Source organism: Tyto alba, unplaced genomic scaffold (assembly GCF_018691265.1).
Source record: "Tyto alba isolate M040663 unplaced genomic scaffold, T.alba_DEE_v4.0 Super-Scaffold_5, whole genome shotgun sequence".
NCBI classification, from domain to species: domain Eukaryota; kingdom Metazoa; phylum Chordata; class Aves; order Strigiformes; family Tytonidae; genus Tyto; species Tyto alba.
Window position 1 is genome coordinate 13,230,759 of NW_024881326.1, and position 18,653 is coordinate 13,249,411.

Genomic DNA, 18,653 nt, shown 5'->3' on the forward strand with positions numbered 1-18,653 from the left:
CCAGACACAAGGAATGAAATCTGGTGCTTGGATTCCAGATGCAAAGGAACAAGAAAAAATAGCATTGGGCCTCCCTTCAGTCAGCAGCTTGCTGCATCTACAGAGGAGAGGGATTGCAAACCGGTGGCTGGCTGGTCACAAGCGTGGCAATTATAGAATGAATCTGATAATGAGCAAGTCTTTCTGGAGAGAGGTGGACAGTAGGCTAGTGAAGTCTGCAGTGAGGACAGGTCAGGATTCCAAGACCTGACTGGACAGAGGTGGTGTTTCTAGTCTCTAATTTCAAAATAGGGCTTGATATCAAAAGGATGGATTCCTCAGGGGCAAAACTGAAAAACAACAGAATACAAATACATGCAAGTACTTAAGACTTTTATTGTTTATTAGGGAACTACAGTAACAGCAACAAAAATGTTCTTTTTTATCATTATTTATTTTTATTAGTAAAGCTGGCAGTTTCTTGATGTTTCAGAAAAACAAGACATCTGCCGATTTACAAGCACAAAAAGACTCCCCAAATGAACTTGCAACAGTTTATGAAAGTATCCAAAACATCACATAATGAACAATAATCAGCTCTAAAAAGGAGGCTTTGGACAATACAGTTCCAGATACATTTCTGTAAAATTTTAAAGTCAATAAATGTCAGTTACTGGTTGAGCAAGGCACAGATCAACACTCCACTTTGAAACATTTCTGTTCTCTGTTCAGTCCACCAAAGGGTAAGAGAAGGGTTGTAATCATTAACAGCTTTCCTTACCTCCATTTCCAGTATGGGACAAGACTGTGGCCATCCAAATGCAAACCTCACATTGAAGACTTGAATTTGAGAACGTTGCTTTTGACTGTTAAAAGCTTTCCTGAGATTTCACAACATTTTAAAGCCCAATAACATTTATCTCAACCATATATCGGAGCAAGAGTTGATTGCACAGTCCTGCTAATCATCTAGCTCCTGCTACATCCATTGCTCTGTGCACAAGGCAGGTGTGCCCTACAGTGCCTGGCATTACATTTTTCTTATTGCTCTGAGCAGGAATCTGTCTGAAATGTGGTGGGGCTCCCACCTGGCTCCTGTGCCCAAGTTGCCTTTCTGGGGCAAAAGGGTGCTGGCAGTAGGGCACTGCGTGCATCAGCCTTGTCCTGCTGTGGGGTTAGGACATTGCTAAACAGAGCAGCTAGACTCAAGGGATGGAAAGTGCTACTGAGTCCCCAGATTTAGATTCTGTATAGACTGTATGAGATTTACTGATAAACAGAAACCTGGAAACAAATTGCTTTGTCTGATCCAGCTATTTCCTGTAATGCATCCATATGCACACATCTCCTTCACTTTCTGGGTTCATGTCATTCACAGGGGCTGAAAGAACTCCAGCACGTGTGCCTGTGTGTGTGTGTGCACCTATGTGTGCTGTTAAGGCTGGAACTGGAGCAGCAAAGATAAAGCCTAAGAAATAAATACAAGGCACCTCTCCCCCTGGGAGCAGTATTCTAGAAATGCTGCTCAGGATGCAGAAAGGCTAGAAGTCTCTGTTGCCTCTTTATGCCAAGATTTACTGCCCTGTAATGATGTCATAACAATTTTTTGTACTATAAACCAAAACTTTTCAATACTAATTGAAGGGCAGTAGGAGGGAAATCACCAAAAACCTGTTTCACCAGCAGGTTACTTTTGTACTGCAGAACACTCGGTGAGCATGAACCCATCCAGCCTCTCAGAGTTTTCTTTAATTTATTCCCACCTCGGTTAAGGAGAAGAAATTATGCTACATCTGTCCTAGTCACTTCAGATTCCTGCACCAAAGGATTTCTTTATTTTGATTCACTGGAGACACTTTGGAGACACTATACTACCCATATAGTGGGTAGTAATATATTACTAACAGCAGTACAAAATCTATTATAACTTTTTATGGCTATCTATCTATCTGCATCTGAACTCACTGATATTTACTATCCTTAATTTTTTTTCATTCTTTCTATGCAGTATCACTTGAGAATACCTATGTTGTAGGCTGCACAATTTTCTGTGCAGCATGAGAAGAATTCAATTTCAATCTTTAAGATGTGGACCCTCAATCCACGAGAAGCATGTTACCCTGCTGCATTCTGGTATTTCTTATGCTACAGAAAATTTAAAAAATTATGACTTGAGGCCAGTAGGAACTTCAAGGAGGTTGTTACCTACAGCAAGTGACTGCTACAGCATCAGTGCAGTGCACGACCCAGAGACGGTTCCCTTTTGTACATGAGCACAACATGCTTTTTTTTCTGTCAAATCAGGTGAAACCTGAGGTATTCACTGGGATGCTGACCACCCAGTCCCCTGGTCAGTGGAGACAGACAACTGCGAGTACTGTTTCTGGTGAAGAGATACCCCACAACAAACTCATCATCACAAGTGGACCTAATTAACCACCACTGTCATTTTAACTTTCCATGCAAAGCTGGATTCAGGCCAGCTGTGGTGGGCTGCACTGTCACATCACCCTCAGTGGGGTGTCCTGTCAGAATAGGTGGAGTGGGGTGAGAAAGTTGACATAGCTGTTGCCCGTACTGTGTGTAAATAGCTCTCTTGAAGACTAGCTGGCATTTCCCCCACCATTGTGCTTAGTAGCTATAAAAGAACAAAAGAGGGGAAGAGGGAGACAACTCTCTACACCTGTGTGTTACACCCGTTTTACTATTTACGGCTTTCTTTTCCAGGTCATCTAAGTGAGGTGTCCCTCACCAAAATGTATTTCACCTCTACTGTCTTCCCTGGGGATGTGCTATTCTAGTTTTCCTTTTAATTTATTGCATAAACATGCTTCTTCCTTATTCCAGAGAGTCAGGGCTGTTCCTCAGAAAGTGCACATAAGCAGCACGCACCAGCCAGGCCTGGATTACCTGGCCAGGGGCAATCCCAAGGACACATCTGCTCCACTCTGCCTGTTATTCCAGGAGGCTGTGTGCCCTGCAGTGTGGAATACAGCGGCGGCTGCTCAGCTGCTCCAGCCACCTTGCAGCTGCCTCCAGTCAGTGCCCACGGTGTGTGTTAGTCAGCAAAGGAGCCACTTACCCAGAAAAGACAGAAACTATCCACTTCAGAAGCTTGCCTTGTTCTGTAAGGGACAAAGGGTACATTTCACATCGGCCCATGCAATGCTCTGCAGGAAGGTCTGTGCTCAGTTAAGGGAGGCAAGAAGCTCAGAAAAGACAGTAGGTGGGGAGACTGTAGAGAGAACTCAAGAGTCAAGAGGAACGACTTAAAGCTGGCATGGGAGTGATACAGGTTATCTCAGTGCAGTGTGCATGGATAGATTACACAACTGGGCACTTTGCATTCGCACATCTGGGCGCTGGTTTACTGGCATCTGGATCACAAATTGCCCGGGCAATGATTTTTCAGCAAGAAGGATGGATAAGGGGACTAAAGGGAAAAAATTGGAAAAATCAGTTCTCATGCAGCTTAAGTACATTGTCATAGCGTTTGGGAGATTTACAGTCTCTTGCTGACTAACAGTTGTGTTCTCAGCAAGCTCTGTGATGGTGGATCTGTATAGCTGTCCTCAGTCGCCGCTCCTCCTTAGAAACATTCCAGTTGCCTGGAGCTGTGATCAGTGCCCTGCTGAGCAGGGTTTTGCTTCCAGTGCTCCAGTCTGTGTGCGCTGCTGTTCAGAGTTTCAGGAAAGACAAAATATGTCAGTGCAGGAGTAAGTGTATCACACTGCCTCAAGTTTTAATAAAAATCTAGGATGCGTTAAACTACTTCTTCAGTCACACAATATATTTACCTGATGAAAGAATGGACTCCTCAGTGTCTAATTAGCAGTGAAAATATGCTTATGAAGTAAACTGTGCAGTCTTACACCTCTAGGATGTTGTATGAGAGTTTTTATGACCTGTATTGTAATAACATCATGCAGATGTAGTTTTACTGAAGTTTCCAAGGGGCAGTTTCCTTCCCACAGCAGCTCATACTACTATCCACTCAACTTAATCCCTTCCATCACACTCTCAGCTGAGCCATGACACATCTTTTCTCTATGATATTGTTTAGATACTTTACAGGGTCTTTAAATAGCAGAGTTGGAAATAAGAACTTAAAACGACCTCCAGGGTGTACAGAGGAAGAGCTGTGCCTGCTAAGGTGGAACAAAGACCAGTAAAGCTAGAAAATTCAGATAAAAGAAGATGTTCTGATGTTTCCTTGGGATCCTCAGAGTACTCAAACAAGAAGCAACAACCCAACATCAGCTATGTATTTAAGCCCATGTGAAGTGCTGGCCTGCTGAAGGCAGCAGCAAAGTGCTCATGAACTTCAGTGGAGCCAATGAATATTCATCAACCTGTGGTGTCTCACTTTAGGTGATCATCCCTGTCCAGCATGGGAAGTGGCCTTGTCCCAGGCTTCTCCCAACTGTACACTTGGAAAATGGATCTTTCAGCATTACTGCCTTCAGCCAGATTTCATACAGGAACCTAGAAGCCACAACCCCATGTATTACCTCCCCAGCTCCTGAGGAACTTCAAACTCTGCCCAAAATGCCATTGTGTAAGACACAATAAATAGTGCAAATATGTATTTCATTAGGAATTAATTTTCTTAAAGTTCTCGGCACTGCAATGATTATATTTGATCAAATGTACCAAGCACTTTGGTCATTTCATTCAGGTGCATGAACAGGCTGTTCTGAAAATCTGTCTCCAATTTGTAAGATCAGGAAAATATGTTAGTGATTCTTTGGAGGTGACAGGGTTGAATTTGGGCAAAGAGAAGAATAACATTTCAGGTGATTGTAACTGTTCCAGAAGTATTACCTAAGACATCTGCTTAATCCTGTATTTAAAGCAAGTTTTGTTTCAAAACAAAGGCGTTTGAAAGCCACCATACAGGTCTGCCACTTTCTATGAAAAGATGTTGCTGGTTGCTCAGCAACCTGGTGCTGGACTGATGCGGCTCCTGGGCAGGGACGGGCTGGTGAATCCTGCTGCATGCCAAGAACTGATCAAACTCATCTTCTTCTAAGTGCTTTCCTCTTGAGTGGCAATGATGCTCAATCAATTATCTGCCCTCGCTGGGACAAGGCAAGCAGGGTGACTGATGAACAGAGCAGGGTCCTCTCACTAATCTGTGCCACAAGCTTGATCAAAACTCACTGAAGGCAGTGGCAAGGATCCAGGCAATTCCTCTCTCTCCCAGGAGCACGCAAGGTTTGGGATTTCTTGGGTAAAAGCAGTGTGAGCATTGGACATCAAGGAGAAGTACAGGAGAGAGTTAAGCAACCTGTGGTCCTAAATCAGAAGGATGAAACATATTGAGGAACAAGAGATGTAAGACATTCTTACTGTTCAGAATTAGATGAAAGTGAAAAGATTTTCTACACCCATCTGCAAAGACAACTTTTAAAACCTCTTAATCCACCCATGTGAACTCACACGTCTATCTGACAAGACAAGGCAAAGTTAGTGGTCGAGGATTGACAAAGATGGCCAAAATATTTAAAATTTTAAGAAACATACTACTTCTGTGTAGCATTAGGCAATCTAAGACTAGCAGACTCAATCAAATAATGAGGAAAAGCTGTGGGAGGTAGAAGTAACGAAGCCTGATTTCCTACAGTCTTCTGCCTTGTTACTGTCTGTAGGTGCTGACTGGTGGGAGGTCTCTGGGGCTGTCTGCTGTAGCCCCTCTCTGGAGCCTAACAACCCACCAGCTCACATCCACAGTTCCCTCAGCAACAGCATCCAGAAGAGGTACAAAGAAGATGTCTCTCACGCACTTGCATGTTTCTTTCTCCCAAATTACATGGTCTTCGTTGCTGCTGAATCCTTGCTTCCCTGTCATAATCAGATGAGAACACTACCAAGTTCAAATACAAACATGCACAGGCACTCACACCAAGGCTGGAAGTGCCTTTGTCAAATCACACTGCCTCTGCCCCCAGCAGAGAGTGGGATGCTGCTTGTGCTCTAGATTCTTTCTGCATATTTGCTGTTATTTTAAATGTACCGCAAGAATGACTCTTAATTTTCCTATACAGGCTACTGTGGTTGGAAAGGACTTAATTATTTCAACATTTATGGGACATTAATAAGGCAGGTCATCTGCAGCTATATCTTATCTTAAATAGGTTAATCACTTCAAGCTGTGATAACGGAAAAGAAGTAGTACACTCAAGATAATACTGTAAGCAACAGGCTAATGAATTATGTCTGCAACTTGCCTCAAATGAGTGGAAGCAAAACTGTTGAACTGTGTGCTATCTGCCTTATTTTACTAGAGATTAATGGCAAAAAAAAATGATTGATTTTGCTCCTGGCAAGCTCCACAGGACTATGGTAACATCTGAGCCCTCAATGGCTGTAGATTTGTGCTTTTAAAGATCACCTTGTGTTGCATTTTCTTCAGGAAACAAAACAAAAGAACAGCTGTTAATTTTGAGTCCAGAGAGAAAGTTTTTAATGAAATGTCCCCTATCTCTCAAAAAAAAATGTTATTTGCTGCAATTCTGATCAGTCACATAGGATATTCTGAGCCAAAGGATCTTATCAGAAAAATAATTTTCTTGGTGTCTGATGTATTTGACAGCACTTCATAAATAATCATTTTGGTACTGATCCAGCAAAGCACTTAAGTGAATACTTAACATTAACCACATAAGGATTTCCTAGATTTCAGTGGGATTATTTGTATACTTAAAGATGAAAATGTGTTGAAGTGTTTTGCTGGATCAGGTCTCTTCAGTATCTCCCCCTGAACCTAATCAGATCTCGTTCTGCTCGTGATGAAGTCAGACAAAGTGCGTGTTCAGTAACTCAGAATCAAGTCCATCTTTTTTTTTTTTTTTTTTTTTTTTTTTTTTTTTTTAATCTCATGCATTTAAATTGCCTTTCTATGAACTGAAAGACAAAACTGTCAGTGACATCCCCAGATCAAGCTTACGGCTATGGTAAAGGTCCCTTATAAATATCTGTAGGGGACTTTAAAAAAATATTTACAACCAGATAAAAATTACCTGAATACATGCTGTTGAGAGAATGGGAAAATACAAGTCAAAGCCTTATCAAATTCAAGTTGAGAATAGGTCATCTCCAAAACATTGCAGGATGCCTAAAACAGAAGGAGGGGCAGGGAACAAGTTCATTTTCATACTGTTCTCTCAGGATGTTTTGTTTGCCTCCTCTGCCTTCTGGAAAGCAGAGAGACCAACACAGCTAGAGGAAAGCAGGCTTTTGAACGCTCTTTTCTTTCACTTTCAGTGAGGGTCGGGGAATATGGGAGAAGAGAGAGCTGGATTCTTTTTTTTAATGCTTCTTTCACCTGGCAGTCCTGTCAGTTGGAAGTTCCTGCTCTGTTTATCAAGCAAGCTGTCTCTGGGACTGACTGAGGAAGAAGAAGTATGAAATACCCAGGCGATAATAACTTTTCTAACCATAACTGATTTACAATAAGCCGTGGGTGGAAAAAGCTTGGAGTCAGAGCATAAGAAAGAGAAAAAAGCTGTGAGTGCTGTTCCCAGCCCTGCCACTGAGTCACAGTCTGGTCGCCACCAGGTCATGCTGCTGCACAGCCGCCTCGCATTTCCCCAGGTGGGGAACTGGGACAGTTAGTGGTGCCACTGCCTCCCTCTTCCCAGATCTGCACTGAGGTTCAATTTGGCAAACGTTGTAAAGCATTTCGATATTCACAGGTGGGGAAACCTTAGAAATGGGAAAAGCAGAGATGTCTGACAGTTTTATACCTATTTGATCAAAGAGTTGAAATTTCTAAAGTCTTCAGATCTGAGCCTTCTTTGGGTAGGTTCTCAGCAGAAGGGGAGAGACCAGCAAATCTGAGTTTTGCGGTAATTCCAGCGGCTCCCCTGACTCCACCCAGGGGCTGTGTGGTACCCAAAGCCAACCCCCATCCAGCACAGGGTGGTACACACCACAGGGACACTGGGAGATGCACAGGTGATTGGGCTAAAGCATTCTCAAAAGCTTGGAATGAAACCAGATGTTTAATCCCTTCCATCTGTGTCTTCATGCACAAGCAGCTCTGGCAGCGGAGGAAGCTGCACGTGGGTTTCCATCCAAGGCACGGGGAGCAAACATCGCCCTTCCTTGGAGAAGCAAAGGGACATGTCGCTGAAAGTCCTGCCAGAGCCCAGGTGGTGCCTTCTCCCTCTGATGGGGAAGGACCAGTCAGGAAGCAATGGTACACTCAAAAAATTATGTTTTATAGATGCACACTGTGCTCTTGCATGGTCTGCTCTCACTCCTTTCACCAACTGATTCCTAACAAGAAGAGCCAACCGCTGCCAGAAACCAAAGAGGCATCAGCGTAGGGACAGAAGGTGGAATCTGATGGCTGGCAAGAGGTAGCAGCACCCTTGGGAAAGATAAAACACCAAGCTAAAAAAATCACTGAAAAGCTAGACGGGCTTATCAGGTCAAATGTTAACTAAAATTGCTCATATTGCTTTTTGCTGTATCTGAGTGATAAATAAATATTTTAACATTCTCTGTGATAGACTAAAACATAAATGATTTGGTCTTGCATGAGGGTCATTAGAAAGAAAATATTAGACATTTTTATTGATAAACAAGTTTGTATAAGTACCAAAACAGAAGCTGTAGGAATACAATATAGCTACATGGAGCTGGTTTTAAAGTCCCAAAGGTTTCTAAGTCAAATTTTCATGTATTCTATTTGAGCAAACTTTACATTAATCTGACATAAGTAATAAGTAATTGGTTATGTGAAATCCTTTTTAATTTTAGCACCATAAAGGGTATACTGCCTTGTAGCCAAAGAGGTTCTAATTTTTTGCTTGGTCTCTATGGAGCAAGTTTAACAGATCCAGCTGTACAATAACCATAAAGGTTTTTAACATGAAGTAAATGAACTAACAGTTTGCTTACATTTTCCTGGATATCTTTAAGATGTGCCTAACTTCAAGGCAAGAATGCTCTTTTAAAATTTTTTTAATGGAGAAACTACTGGTAAGATACGCATAGCTGAAATTTAAAAATAGACACAAACTGACTTTTAAAATTAACAAAATAGAGAAAAATATCTTTAAGGTTTTATAAATGGGTTCCTTTATTAAATGTTTATTTTGTGTGGCAATTCATGCAAGTGTACATAGTGCACTGCACTAAAGCTCTTCCCATCCCAAACATCCAAATAAACATAAACTCACATCTTGGTTTACAGCTAAGCACATGGTTACCTTGTTCGGTTGTTTTTTGCTTGCTATTCAATACACATACATCAAGCTGCTGGTTATGTAAATAATTTGTATTCTGCTCTACAGGACAGGCTAGTAGAAAGTTAATCAATATCAAGAGTTTTAATTATCTATTTAGATAAGAGAAACAAAACACAAACATTTAACTGTATCTTGTTCAGCATGGTGTTTTTCACATTTTTCTTAACATTTATTACATTAAAGAAAGTGAATTCAATATTTCTTAATTATAGTGGGATTTTTCCTTTTATTTGTGTACTGTATCAAGCTGCATTTAAAATCAGTTAAAACATACATGCAGAATTTTAGGACTGTTTTTACAGTTAAAGAAAATGCTATTGAATTCTAAGTAAAAACTTTATTATTTAAATGTAAAAAACTATTTTATTAGATAAATAAAGTACTATCCATATGTAATGCATAGCATCAACTGCACACAGTCCCTGCCTCCTTGCTGATTTTAGAAGTACTGGATCTCATCTGTTCATTTTGACCGTAGGATAGAAACAGAAGGGTTTTCCTGCCTTTCCCAGCTTTGAGCACAGAAGTTACTGGACTAGATTAGTCGAGTGAACTAAAATTTAAAACTCCCTTAGACCCTTAATAAGACACTCGGAAATGATGGTTTAACTCTCCAATAAACTTTAATTTTTGGTGCTTGAGTAGTGACTCCCACCAGGCAAATGACAAAAATTTCTTTATGAACCTGGAAGCAAGTGCAGAGAATAAAATTATGTTTTAATGCTTAATGAACTTATTTTTATAAACTATATTAAGCTTAGTCATGAATCTAAGGTCTCAATTTTTTAAGAAAATTAATCAATACACATCTAGTTTACATCAGTAATCTGGTCATAAAATAAGGTGATCCTTCTCTTAAAATCATTTTATGCACTTTACATATTTTATTTTTGAAACATCTCCTTTATTTGCATCTCTTCCCCCCCTCCCGCTATACAATTCCACATCTCTTTGAATGCCAGGTATTACCATGTCCGTACGCCACTCATGTCCGCAGAATAACACAGCCGGCTAACGGCCGGGCCTGCTTCTGACCAAACAGAAAAGAAATCTGGGGCAGCAGATCTTTGTGGCGAGAAGAGCCGGGCAGCAGCGGCGCTGCCGGCAGCGGGGCCGTGCTGCTCCCCGCTCGCCCCTGTCCACGCGTGTTTCTGTGTTTCGCACACGCAGAAGACGCTGCCTGGGGGGGTAACGTGGTGCAGCTACACCTTCCTCCTACCGCTTCGCCCCCCCTCCCCTGCCCCTTCTTCTCTCAGCACGAAGCCGGGATAACCTGAAGGAACACACGCCACTGAGTAGTCAGGGAAGCCCACCGTGCTGGATTTTTCTTTGAGTTGTTGTTGTCTAACCAAAGCCACGTGTCCCTCAGTTAGGATGAAACCGGTTTGTGGAAAAACACCTATTTTCACTCACAGCTCATTTTCCATCTGCACGACGCATTACCCGGTGAGAGAAACGAGGGGGAGCGGGGCGACGGCAGGGGGGGCAGGGCCGGGGCTGGCAGCCCCCCGGGAGCCGCGGGCACAGCTCGGCCCCGCACCGCGCTGGAGCCACCGGCCCCGCCACGCTCGGCCGCGGTCCCTCCAAACAGCCCACACCCCCGTGCGTCCCCCCGAGCCTCTGTATCTGAGCTAAACGGTGCTGCTTTTAGATCGGGTGTCCACCCCGGCTACTGATTTTAATGTTATTTTACATAAAAGAAAACAATGTATTGCAATTCTTACACTCAGATTTCATGAATAAAACCAAATACCAGAGGAACATTAGAAAAGAACGCTTCAGGATTTGGGAGACAGTAAAGCGAAACAATATACTTTCAGCCTGCCTTAACGTTTTAGCAATAAAATGCAATCAAATGCATGAATACCTTAGCCTCAACCACTGACAGCCGAGCAAACAATCTGTAACACATTCTTCAACTTTGTTCTACAGAAAAGCACAGACTCACTTAAGAGAAAGTCACTTTTCTGAAACGTGTAGGCTCATGCTGCTGCTCCTTTTTCACTAATTTGATAATTGAAACTACAGTCTAGCTTGAATACAGAAAAAATAAACATTTGCATAGGTTTTGCCTGGTCTTTCCATAAATGATGCCTATGTTACCCTGTTAAAATACAGCTCTCAGGATTTAAGATGTGCGTGGAGATTGAGGTTGACTTCTAAACTGTAGAAAGTGATTTTATGGAAAGGATTTAACATGGCTTTAATGAAACTCATAAAAGAACTTTGAAATGCTAAAGAAAGTTACATTTTAATACTTGTAAGATAGTAACTGCAAGTAAAACACCCACTGTACATTAGCAGTACAGATTTTTCTTCATTGACCAAGGATAAAGATTAAAATACATGAAGCCTGTAAAAAACAGCATGTGCAGCCATAAACATACGCACCCAGAAAATCCATTAACATTTAATAATTTTTAAAAGAAACATGTGACTACCAGGAAAACAAAACACTCACAAGATGACCTTTCAAGGAATAAATTAAAAAAAAAAAAAAAGAAAAAAAGAAAAATTATCAGCTTTTTCAAATTTATGACAATCTAATCACAAAATTGCTTCTAAAATAATGCATCTTAACCACATAGACAATCAGTCAAAACTACAGTGTTGTCTCTGTAAACTGAGAAGAACATAAACCATTTTGCAGTCTTTCTGTATGCGCGTCAGTTGTGATTAGCATCTCACAAACCCAAGCAGCAAACTACAGATTGTGGGAAAATCTGTGCGCCCGCAGATGTTGCAGATAGAACACCGAGAGCAGCAGGACAAACACCAACCTGAGGGCCTCGAGACACATGCAAAAGCCAAAAAATATCCGATCCCAGACAGACAAGGCTACTTGAACACAAAACGCCTGACTTGCACCGAGGGCTTCACAGCTCGTGGTGTTTTCAGCGCAGACGAACCGAGGATGTTTCTTCCTTGGTGGGAATGGTGGTGTCCAACAAAGTTGTTACGCAGCTTGTCAGAATCGCACGGGTGAATAACTCACTTTTTGTTTAAAATGCAAAGTCATCTGTTTCTTAAGTGGTACTACACCACATCTCCAATCCTCAGCTTTTTTTCAATCAATTTCTTTATGCTAATCATGAGAATCCTCCCCTTGATGTTTTCCAGAGTCTCTATATTTTACTCCAAAGGCTTGACAACCATTGGAGACTGAAAGAGCAAACACTGGAATCCGCATCCAGTTGGCAGGTATCTGCACAGATTTGCAGCAACAGCTAATTTTCTGGAACAGGGTTTTTTTGCGTCACTTACAGGGATACTGTAATAAGATTCAGTTGTGGATCCTGGGTTTGTGCCTCTAAGGTTTTGCCGTTGTTTTTGAGGTGCAGAGCAGCTCCGCAGTAAAGCTAGGCCATCATTATTACTGTGTAGCTGGTAGGAAGAGTGAGTTTGTTACTCATCTGTGTCCAAGAAAAAAAGGAAAAAAAGAGATTCTTTGACTTAATGGTACTAATCTTTCAGACAATGCAATTAAGGCTTTATACCAGCTTTCTGAAAAGCAATGCATGCAACCTTACTTCTGCAGGAGACACTTCTCTCACAAGCCTACCCCCTGAAAAGGCATCCTACACCCAGGCTTTTCCCCGTGTGGATACGTGAAGAACAATTTGTAATGCAAGTTAACATCTGGTCACACAAGCATCCTCCTTGTCCCCATGGGTTTCTTTGAATCCCTCCGAAACCCCTCTCTGATCCTCTCCCGCCATGTTCCCTCTCCTCATACCTGGGGCTGCAGCTCGGTGTTACTGTGGGGCTGGGGCCTCGGGGCCACGTGTGGAAGGGGGGGGCCCCGCCGAGCGTCAGCCAGGCCCGTCCCCAGTGATGCAGGTGGGATTGCTGAGACCCACGACTGTTCAAACAGGCGCTCTGCACACATTTTACAGTATCTCCCTCTATTTTTACCTTTTCAGGTTTTAGCTGTGCTGCTTTACTATCTTAGGAGCTATGTTACTTGTCATCAAAAAACAGCTTGGTGCTTCATCCATATCAAAAATCTACAAGGTTTCTCCATAAACAGTCTTCCTCACTGAAGGCCAGGAAGAGCTGGTCACAGTCCTGAGCCTGATGCTACCCGGGCAGCAGCAGCCCCTGCCCACTGCCCCCCCCCCCCCCCCCCCCCCCGGGTACCAGCCAACAGCGAGGTAATTATTGTAATTAACTACAGATAATGTCAGTAATTAAGGTCTGTGGGGCAGGCAGCGATGCCATCCTCACTTTGTGCACCAACTTCCCCAAGCTCCTCTTCTGGCAGGAGGTAGTGTTCTTTGGCCAGTGGAGGACACTGCCAAATTTTGCTTGGCTGTACTTAGTTTTTTATTTTTATCTTCTATGGCTTGTAAAAATGCTTTTAAAAGACTGGACATGATTCTTCGTTTTCCCAACTGGCTCCACTTCTCCATTTGCAACAGATCACTACCTTTTGCCCTTTGCCTCCACAGGGGTTGAAATTAACGGGTTTATTTTAACCCATCTCAAATGAGTACGATGCCATTGCCAGGTTGCCTGGGAATGGTACCTACCAGAAGTTGCTTTAGGATTGTTATTACAGGACCAGTGAGGGGAGCTCAAGCCTTGTTTATGGTAGGTCCTACACTAATTATGGCTGCTAGCTACGTCTTTTTCAACCTTGTGCGTGACCAGAGTGGTGGTACACACCAGATGTTCCCCGCCGATGGCGGGCGGGGGTTATCGCACGACGAGGAGCAGAGGAAGGTGGGACCAAACTCTCCCACTCGGTAGGGAGAGGGCGCCCGGTTCCCGCGGCTGCGACGTGACCGGTGCGCGGTACCGAGCGGGGCGGACGCCCCTCGCCAGGCCCGGGGCTGCGCAGCGCTTCTGCCGGGGAGGAGGGACGGGAGCCAGACACCCGCCAGCCCGGGCCGCGAGGGGAACCGGGGCCGCGGCGGCCGCGCCCCCGCCCCGCCCCGCTCCGCCCGCCCAGAGGCGGCGGTGAGGGGCGATGTCCCTCGGCGGGCCGTGTCGGGCGGCCCCGTCCCGTCCCGCCCGCGGGGGCCGGCGCCGGTGAAGAGCCCAGCGCAGAAATTGCGGCCGGCGGAGGCGCTGCGGCTCGGCGGGTCGCGCCGCTCCGCTCCGGGGCCGCCCCGCGGGGCTCCGCTCGCCGCCCAGCCCGGCCCGGCCCGGGGCGGGCGCCGCTTCCCTCCGCGCCGCGGAATCAGCTTAATCATTGCCGAGCCCCCCCCTCCCTTTGCCCCCGGGGCCGCGGCGTGGGGCGCTCTCCCCCGGCGCGTCCCCTTCCCCCGCAGCCCGCCCGCCCCGCCGCTCCCCCGGCTCCAACTTTTCCTGCCTGTTGCTCGCACCGAGCGTCCCGCCCGCCCCGCACCGCCGGGGATGGGCACCGCGGGGCAGCGCCGCCGTTAACCGGCCCGGCGGGCGGGCGGGCGGCTGCGGGGGCGCCCGCCGGGGCTCTCCGCCCTCGCCTCCCCTGCCGCTGCCGTTCTCGCTACCCCGCGCTCGGCGGGCATGGAGGTGCAGCTGGGGGTCGGGCGCGTCTACCCGCGGGCGGGGGGCAGGACCTTCCGCGGGGCCTTTCAGAGCTTCTTCCAGAGCGTCTGCGAGGCTTTCCAGGCGCCGCGGGAGGAGCAGGGCGGCAGCCAGCAGCAGCCGCCGGCGTGCTCGCCCTGCCCGCCGAGCCCCCGGCCGCCCCCGGGCTCGCCCCCTTGCCTGCCGGCCCCGGAGCCCCGCGGCGCCGGGAAGGCGCTGCCGGCGGGCGGCCCGGCCATGGGCTCTCCCTTCGCCTGCGCCGGGGAGCTGCGGGAGCTGCTGTGCGAGGCGGGAGCGCTGCCGCTGCTGCCGCCGCCCGAGGCCGAACCGGCGCCCAAGGAGGACCCGCTGGGCGAGAGCGCCAAGCAGCTCTGCCGGGCCGTGTCCGCCTCCATGGGGCTGGCGCTGGAGGCGCCGGAGGCTCCCGCCGAGCCCCTGCCCCGGGAGGACTGCATGTTCGCGCTGCCCGCCGGGCCCCCCCGCGCCCCGCGCCCGGCCGCCGGGGACCCGCCGGAGCCGCCGCCCGCCCCGGCCGCCTTCGCGGGCACCGAGGCCGCCCTGGCCGTCGGCGCTCCCGCCGGGCCGGGGCTCTACCGCGGCTCGCCGGGGCCCGCGGCGCGGCAACCGCCGGGCTTCAGCCTGGCGCCGCCGCCCGCCCGCATCAAGCTGGAGGGGCCGGCGGGGCCGGCGGCGGGCGGCGGCTGGGGGGCTCCGTGCCGCTACGGCGCCGAGCTGGCCCCGCCGGGCCCCGCGCCGCCCTGGCCCGCCTTCTTCGCCGAGGAGGGGCAGCTCTACGGGCCCTGCGCCGAGCCGCCCGCCGGGCCGCCGGGCTGCGGGCGGGGACCGGCCGCCGAGACCGTCGAGTTCCCCGCCGACGGCTGGTACCCGGCGGGCCGGGCGCCCTTCGCCGCCCCCGCCGCCTGTGTCAAGAGCGAGCTGGGGCCCTGGGCCGAGGGCTACGCCGGCGCCTACGGTGATGTCCGGTGAGTACCCGCGTCCCTCCCGCACCGCGCACCCCGCCGGCACCGGCACCCCTCGTCCCACTTCGCACATCCCTCATCCCGCCGGCACCCCTCATCCCGCACCCCTCATCCCGCACCCCTCATCCCGCACCCCTCATCCCACTAGTCTCGGCACCCCACGCAGCCCCGCCACCTCCCATAAGCTGCCCCGGCAAACACCGTGGGTCCAGCTGTCCCCGGCTTGATTCACCTCTCCGCTGCCAGAGCCTTCCCGTTCACCGAAATGGTGTCACTTGGGACTTGTTGTGCCAGAAATACTGAGCTAACCTCCCGGTATTCTCTGCTGTCCCGTTAAGGTTGATTGCCTTTATCTCGTTTTGTTCAGCATCTGTTATTCCCCTTCTCTTGGCCGCTGTAAGCATGCGGGAATCGGGACACTGCGCTTGAAGCACGGTCCAATCTTGGGATTGAGTTAAAATCCTGCCAGCGCCTTGCTCTGCTGTGAGCTAGACAAATGGGGAATGAGCTGTGCAGAACAAACTGAAACTGCTCAATGTATAGGCAGAGAAATAATGCATGTGCTTTAACGTTCTAAGTACAGACAGAAAATGTGTTTTAAAGTAGAGACAGAAGAGTATTTAGGAATATAGCAGAGGAAGAAAGGGTTTTTTGAGAAGGACTCAATCAAAAATAACTTTTCCTGGTGAATTAACGTTAAAAAAGTAGATTAACTGTCCCTGTAAAATAGGTATACCCCGTCTAAATCTAAAGCAGTCATACTGACTGCATCATCGCCTTTCATCATGGCAAAACGCATTACAGGTGTCAGAGAATCGCTGCAGCTGATTGAAACAGGAGCAAGAAGGTGACTGCAAAAGGATTTCTCTGCTGGCTCAGGAGGAGCCCCAGCTACAGGTGGCTGGTGTGGCCTCAGCTTGAGTTTGCATCGTTGGAGTTTCACATTCACATGCTCGCCCTGTGGTACTGTGTCTGCTGGGACCAAAGATTAAAATGAACAATTAGAGTTTCCCTTTAAATTAGCACAGGGTAACTGCTGTGCTTCTATGCTTGTTTTGTTGCTTTAAAATGCTCACAGGTTTATTCAGGCAGTATAGTAATTATCATCCACACAATAATATACTTGAGCATTTGGCAAAAAAGAAGGGATAAAAAGTAAGGACAGGTCAAAACGAGTCCAGCTGTGAGTTGTACCGGTGGCAGGAGTTGTGCGTTCCCTGTGTATCTTCCTCTGGAGTCTGGATAAATCTCTGCCGAAATCAGTGCAGAGTGAGTAGGGATGAATAAAGTTGGAAAAGTTCAATTGTCCAAATTCTGGCAATGGATGGTGCAGTTTTTTGTTAGCAGAAGGCTCAGCCTCGCGATGGCTTGTTTGCCTGCGAAGCAAAGCCTGTGCAGTGGAACCACGCACAGCCAGGGAGTGTTGCTGTGGGGAAAACAGGTTTGGGCTGATGTGGTGGTCAGCAGGCAGCTGTGTGGGCTGGACCTGGGCAGCGGGCAAAGTGTGCCCACGTCTTGCCTGAGCGATAAAGGACACCTCCCTTATTTCTGTGGGAAGTGCTGTGTCCTGCTCTTCCTTGCGTCTCCATTCAGTGTGCTGCATCTGTGTCCCGATTCCACGGCACGGCGGCTCCCGGGGGGCCTGGGCTCCCGCTGGCAGGCTTCTGCAGGGATTAGTGGGGTCAGAGCTAGCACTGAGAGCTTCTAAAATACCATTAGCTTGTCCTTTGGACTCCATTGCTCATACAGCATTACCTGACTGCTGCAAGGGCATGGCAGACTGACCGTATTTATACCCCTCTCTGTGTTCAGATGCAATTTTAAAATGCTGTAAGGAAAGCGGAACGTTCCTGATCTTGCTAAAGCCATACGGGTTAATTGCTGACAGGTTTATATTTCATCCTAGCAAAGTCTCCATAAACTTTACAGGGTGCTGCCTGTCGATTTGCTGTGGCTTTTAATTTTCTCCTCAAAACGCAGCAGTGTCAGTGTGATGAGCAGCCCCTGCTGCAGCTGGAGCTGATGGCAGGGGATCATGTACCAGCTCCGCAGGCGGCAGCACTGGTGAGAAAGGAGGGTCGTGGGAGCTAAAATGCTTTATAGTAAAGTTCCCTCACTGAAGGATGGTCTGTTTTGGACCCGTATCCCCCTGCTAGATTCTAGTGCTAGGTTTAAGTTCTTGCCCAAGGTGGCATTGCACAGAAAACTTTACCCACTTGACCCCTAGAATATGTGGTCTCAGCATTTTCTTGGAGAGCCGTGGAGGGCACTTCTGTGGGCTCACTGCAGCTTTTCGGGCAGTGAGAGATCAGCCACTTCAGATCCTCACGCCGTTGCAGTGCTGGCAGCTGCAGACGCAGCCCAATCTCCTTTGAAGAGTAAAGGACCATTTTAAGGTGTGTTGCTCCTAGTTCTTTCCCTTTTTGAACAGTCCCGCTTTACGCTAGCGGGATCACATCTCTTCCATCCAACATGAACCTTTCTTCAAAACCCCAGCTCTGTGCTAGTGCAGTTCGGGGTCAGGTATAGGTAGGCATTTTTTAAATCAGAGGCACCCCTTCACCCCCCAACCCATAAAGGACACTAAAGCATGAACAGTTTCTTAATATTTTGGGGGGATTGTTTACATTTTCCCTTGATATAAACTACTATCAATTTGAGTTCTGGGGTTCCACGTAGAAGAGTTTACCTCTAAAGCCTTGAGAGAAGGGGGCTGGTCTGCTAGAGGGATTATTAATGGAAAATGGGGTACTGGCCTCCCCCTTGCTCTGGAACACAGCACGTGCACTCCTGGAGCAAACGCTGTCGGCTGCTGGGGATTGCCTCGGAAACCAACAGACCCAATGGGACCGAATTAAGGTGCCCCCTTGGCAGGAGCCCCTCTCGCTGTTTCATGGTGTGGTGGGGGGCACAGCGGGGG

The 18,653-nt window shown here is 47.5% G+C and overlaps 1 protein-coding gene and 1 long non-coding RNA gene across 2 annotated transcripts in view; one reads left to right on the plus strand and one right to left on the minus strand.

Moving 5' to 3' along the window:
• Positions 1 to 9,045: 9,045 nt before the first annotated feature.
• Positions 9,046 to 16,215, minus strand: LOC122154840. Its single transcript, XR_006166969.1, has 2 exons — positions 15,966 to 16,215; positions 9,046 to 12,652 (listed from the first exon to the last, which is right to left on the minus strand). It is a non-coding gene; the product is annotated as an uncharacterized LOC122154840 (long non-coding RNA).
• AR (androgen receptor) overlaps positions 14,615 to 18,653 on the plus strand; it is a 58,726-nt gene continuing 54,687 nt past the window's right edge. The window contains exon 1 of the mRNA XM_032996115.2: positions 14,615 to 15,736. Within this exon, the coding sequence (XP_032852006.2) occupies positions 14,733 to 15,736 (1,004 nt within the window). The 5' untranslated portion in view covers positions 14,615 to 14,732. The remainder of the gene's footprint in view (positions 15,737 to 18,653) is intronic.